This window comes from Bactrocera oleae, chromosome 6, assembly GCF_042242935.1.
Source record: "Bactrocera oleae isolate idBacOlea1 chromosome 6, idBacOlea1, whole genome shotgun sequence".
In the NCBI taxonomy this organism is placed as follows: Eukaryota; Metazoa; Arthropoda; class Insecta; order Diptera; family Tephritidae; genus Bactrocera; species Bactrocera oleae.
Genome location: NC_091540.1, coordinates 44,090,996 through 44,095,242, shown reverse-complemented (window position 1 = coordinate 44,095,242; position 4,247 = coordinate 44,090,996). Strand labels below are relative to the sequence as shown.

The following is a 4,247-nucleotide window of genomic DNA, read 5'->3' as shown; positions in this document are numbered from 1 at the left end:
AAAAATATTATTTGGACGAACCTTAAAATGTATGAATAAAAAAACTTGAAAGCCAACATAAAAATATATATAATGGAGGAAACTAGTTAAAGAAGCAAAATTCCAATGAAATTGGAATGAATGAAAATTAAATTAAATGCCTTTTGTTATGATGAAAAAAAATGTTAAAAATTGTAATAAATTTATTTAATTGAAAACAATTGTTAATTTCTTAAAAATTAATTATAAATAAAAAATTTAAGAAAAATTTAAATTAAAACTTAAAATTTTATTTAATGAAAAAAAATTCAATGAGCGCAGACAGACAGGTAGTGAGTGACTCAACCAAAACTCCAAAACTGTAAAATTATTATTTATTAAGCTTAAAGTGTCTCACCAAATATGCGTTCAAAAAGCTTTTTATCTTCCAGAGAGAGGTTTTTTGTATGCTTTGAAACAAAATCTAATTTTTTATTGCATTAAAATTGTCAGCAACCATTTAATAAATAGGTTTTGATTACATTATAATTACAATTGCGTAGATAAATATTACCACTTACATATAAAAACTATTTACAACTACATACGCTACACATATACCATATTATAGTATAAAAAAATTACTTGTTAAAAACCTCCTCATCGGAATTAGTTGTTTGCGCAGAGGACTGTTTAATTTTGTCCACATAAATATTAAGTATAGCCTCAATTCCGGGATATAGTACGAAATTTGTCGTACGTATCTTTTTATCGGTTAGATATGAAGTGACTGACGTGGTGTTAAATGCAATATCCATCGCATCGTTATGTGTTATTCGATCCAAATTACTGCGCGCTACTTTAATAGCACAATTTTCGAAGCCATTCACCTACACGAATTAGAAAATGATAATAATTAATTGCAAAAAAAAATTATATGTTCATTATAACAGTACTTTAATGGTCAAGTCCAGCTTGTAATCGGCGTCAATATCCGGCCAACGTTGCGCTAACACATCACGCTCCCATTGCAGTTCTGGCGTAGACGCGTTCAAACGATGCGGCACCGTTACGAATTTCGACCACAATTCCGAAGAGAAGTGTGGTGCCATTGGTGCAAGCATGATGATTTGACTAGCTAAGGCGCGTTCATATTGTGGACTAAAACGTACAATATGCTTCGGTGTACGCTGTTTAAAAAATGATAATAATGAAAAATCATTAAAAAACAAATGCAAAATAAAATCAGTTACCCGCAGCGAATTAGTTAGCCCCTGCATCTTTGAGATAGCCACGCTTAATTGATGTGTATGACGGTAGTTAAATGTGGCACCCTTCACGTAAAAGTTACGCGCATCAAACAGTTTTTCGTCTTCAGCTTGAAACGCTTCACTTTTGGTGTCAACGTTTTCTAACGGTGCATCGCCAACAGCCGTACGCGCCGCATAAAAATCGTTTAACGTCAGCCAAAGACGCTTTTGCCAATTAAGTATGCCAGGGAACGCTATTTAAGGAAATAAGTTAAGAATGGACCTCATACTTTTTTAAGCAATTTTTATTTACTTGCGCTAGACCAGTTTCGATGCGAAGTAGGCGCCACATCAGCCAGCGATATGAGGCGTGTAGTATCAGTACCGTATTCTTTAAACATATCTGTGGGATCGACACCATTCAGCTTGGACTTGGACATTTTCTCCCATGTCATAACGACAGGCTCTTTGGTTTCCTTGTGGCGCGCTTGATTCTTTTTGGCATTCATAATTTCAACCTATTTAAAAAATATATATATTTCATTTCATATAATTTCAGTTGAACTGTATCAAATGCACCTCATCTTCTGTAATGTACCGTCCGGAACCCTTAATCCTAAATGATCGTCCCATAACCATACCTTGGACCAGCAGGCGTGAAAACGGTTCGGGTGTGGGCGATAAACCGCAGCTATGCAGGAAGTGATTGACAAAGCGCGCATAATATAAATGCAACACTGCATGCTCTTTGCCACCAATATATATGTCAACGGGCATACATTTTTTTACCAGTTCCTTATTTACCATATCGCCTGTGTAGCTCGGATCTAAGAAACGCAAATAGTACCAAGAACTATCAACAAATGTATCCATTGTGTCAGTTTCACGCTTCGCTTCTGTGTCACCACAATTGGGGCAGGTGCAGCGCAATGCCTCTTCGCGTTTTGTCGCCAAAACTTTTTTATCTGGCAACACTACTGGCAGTTGGTCCTCAGGCACAGGTACGGCACCACATTTTTTACAGTGTATTATTGGTATAGGTGTACCCCAGTAGCGCTGACGTGATATCAGCCAATCTTGTAATTTAGAAGAGACGCGATAGCCACCAATTTTTAAACGGGTTGCCGCTTCTAAAACTTCTTCGCGCGCCAATTTGGCATCTATTGCAATGGAAGTCTTTGTATGAGCAAAGAAGGCAAGTCCAAAGGATTCCTGCAGTTCCTTGTCCTGTTCGCGAAAACTGGGCGCCGCTAAATATACATCACAGTGCTCTGGAAAATCGGCTTGATCGCTAAAAATAACAGGAATGATAGTGCCAGCGAATGGATTTTCGACTGTTAGACGCGATGCATTACTTAATTTTGATAAGTAATGATTTTGCTTAATGACTATAAAAGAATTTGGATCTTTCAAATGTTCCGGATGTGTGGTCCAAATGCGTAAGTAATTTGTTGCGGAAGTAAGTAATTGAAATGCATAACCGTCACAATCGCCAATCCAGTGGCGTTGTAAATTAATAATATCACGCCAATCTTGAAGTGTTGGATCTTCCAAACCGTCTAGCAACGCTTTGGCGTACGCTGTCGTGCGTATAAACCATTGGTATAGTAATTTTTTTTGTACTTTTGCACCTGAACGCCAAGAACAACCATTGGCATCCACTTGTTCATCGGCCAAAACAGTATTGTCTACGGGATCCCAATTCACTAAAGCCTAGTTGTGGTTATGGGATATTTAAATAAATATTATTATATTGTATATAATTACTACAATTAATTAAAAAATTAAATAAGTTTAACCTCATTTTGATATGCCAATCCTTTGTTGTAAAGCATCAAGAATAATTTCTGCGTCCATTTGTAATACTCCGGCGAACAAGTTGACATTTCATGTTTCCAATCAAAAGAGCAACTTAGAGCTTGTAGTTGTCTCTTCATTTGTGCGATATTTGCATCTGTCCATTCTGCAGGCTGTACACCTCTCTGTATCGCCGCATTTTCGGCAGGCAAACCAAATGCGTCCCAACCAATGGGTTGAAATACATTCCGGCCACACATACGATGAAAGCGCGCTACCGTGTCGCTTATTGCATAAACACGTACGTGACCCATATGCAGAGTACCTGACGGGTATGGAAACATCGAAAGCACATAAAACTTATCATTTCGTGCTGGATCAAATTGTCCCTGTGACACTTGTGTACGCCAATGAGATTCTATTTCATGTTTAACATCATTTGTAAGCTCCGAAACCTATTGAATGGAATTGTTACATATAAGTGAATATTACTTGCGTGATGAGAAAATTTATACCTCAATGCCGGTGGCGCTTTGTGTTAAAAATCGTTTGCCATAAGAGTGTTTAAAATGCTGCAACACACGCGAACGTAAAAGTAGCTGCATTTCTGACTTTTAATTTACAAAATGTAACTAAAATTCGAAATAAATGCAGCAAAAGACAAACGATAAACGTTTTTGAACTGCATGCAATTTTCCATCTGTTTTAACAGCTGATCGGAAAATGTAATAGCACGAAATCAAATACTGAAAAAATCGCTTATTAGAAACAATTCTATTTTATACGAATTATATACATTCAATGAGCTTCACTTCACATATAGTAATTAGGTATTTATGTAATTTAAGCAACTCGTTGAGTATTTAAGAAAAAAAATGTATTGATTACTTTAACATTTAAGCGTGGAAGTGTATATCAAGAGATTTTAATAAGTACTTTTTTGACTGAAATGTTATTACTGATGGCTCATGCAACTCTGTAAGTTGAACAATTTTAGTATTGCTGTTCTTTTTTCTTACGAAAAGGGAGAAAATTTATTCGCATTAGTTTCAGGCTGTTTAATAGCTTTAAAGCTATTTATCACTTTAATAAAAAAATTGAGATAAAAAATTTAACACTTAGTTTAAAAATTAAGTAAACTGTAGAAAAGTTTCATATATGATTTGGTATTTAGATTTTTCCCTTTTTTTGACCCGTATTCCAAAAATAAAGTTGACAACACTTTTTTCACCACTGATTTTT

At 35.6% G+C, this 4,247-nt stretch overlaps 1 protein-coding gene across 1 annotated transcript; it reads right to left on the bottom strand.

Moving 5' to 3' along the window:
• Window positions 1–344: 344 nt before the first annotated feature.
• LeuRS-m (Leucyl-tRNA synthetase, mitochondrial) lies at window positions 345–3,718 on the bottom strand. Its single transcript, XM_014239239.3, has 7 exons — window positions 3,521–3,718; window positions 3,008–3,460; window positions 1,788–2,921; window positions 1,522–1,726; window positions 1,212–1,462; window positions 915–1,148; window positions 345–848 (listed from the first exon to the last, which is right to left on the bottom strand). The coding sequence occupies exons 1-7, from the start codon at window positions 3,608–3,610 to the stop codon at window positions 600–602; spliced, it is 2,616 nt and encodes an 871-aa protein (XP_014094714.2). The 5' UTR covers window positions 3,611–3,718; the 3' UTR covers window positions 345–599.
• Window positions 3,719–4,247: the final 529 nt, after the last annotated feature.

Bases quoted from the DNA above. Each gene is read 5' to 3' on its own strand.
- LeuRS-m (XM_014239239.3), bottom strand. From the start codon at position 3,610: ATGCAGCTACTTTTACGTTCGCGTGTGTTGCAGCATTTTAAACACTCT. The intron at 2,922-3,007 runs GTTAAACTTATT...AACCACAACTAG, and splicing joins GATTGGCATATCAAAATGAG to GCTTTAGTGAATTGGGATCC. The intron at 1,463-1,521 runs GTAAATAAAAAT...TTCCTTAAATAG, and splicing joins TCGAAACTGGTCTAGCGCAA to CGTTCCCTGGCATACTTAAT.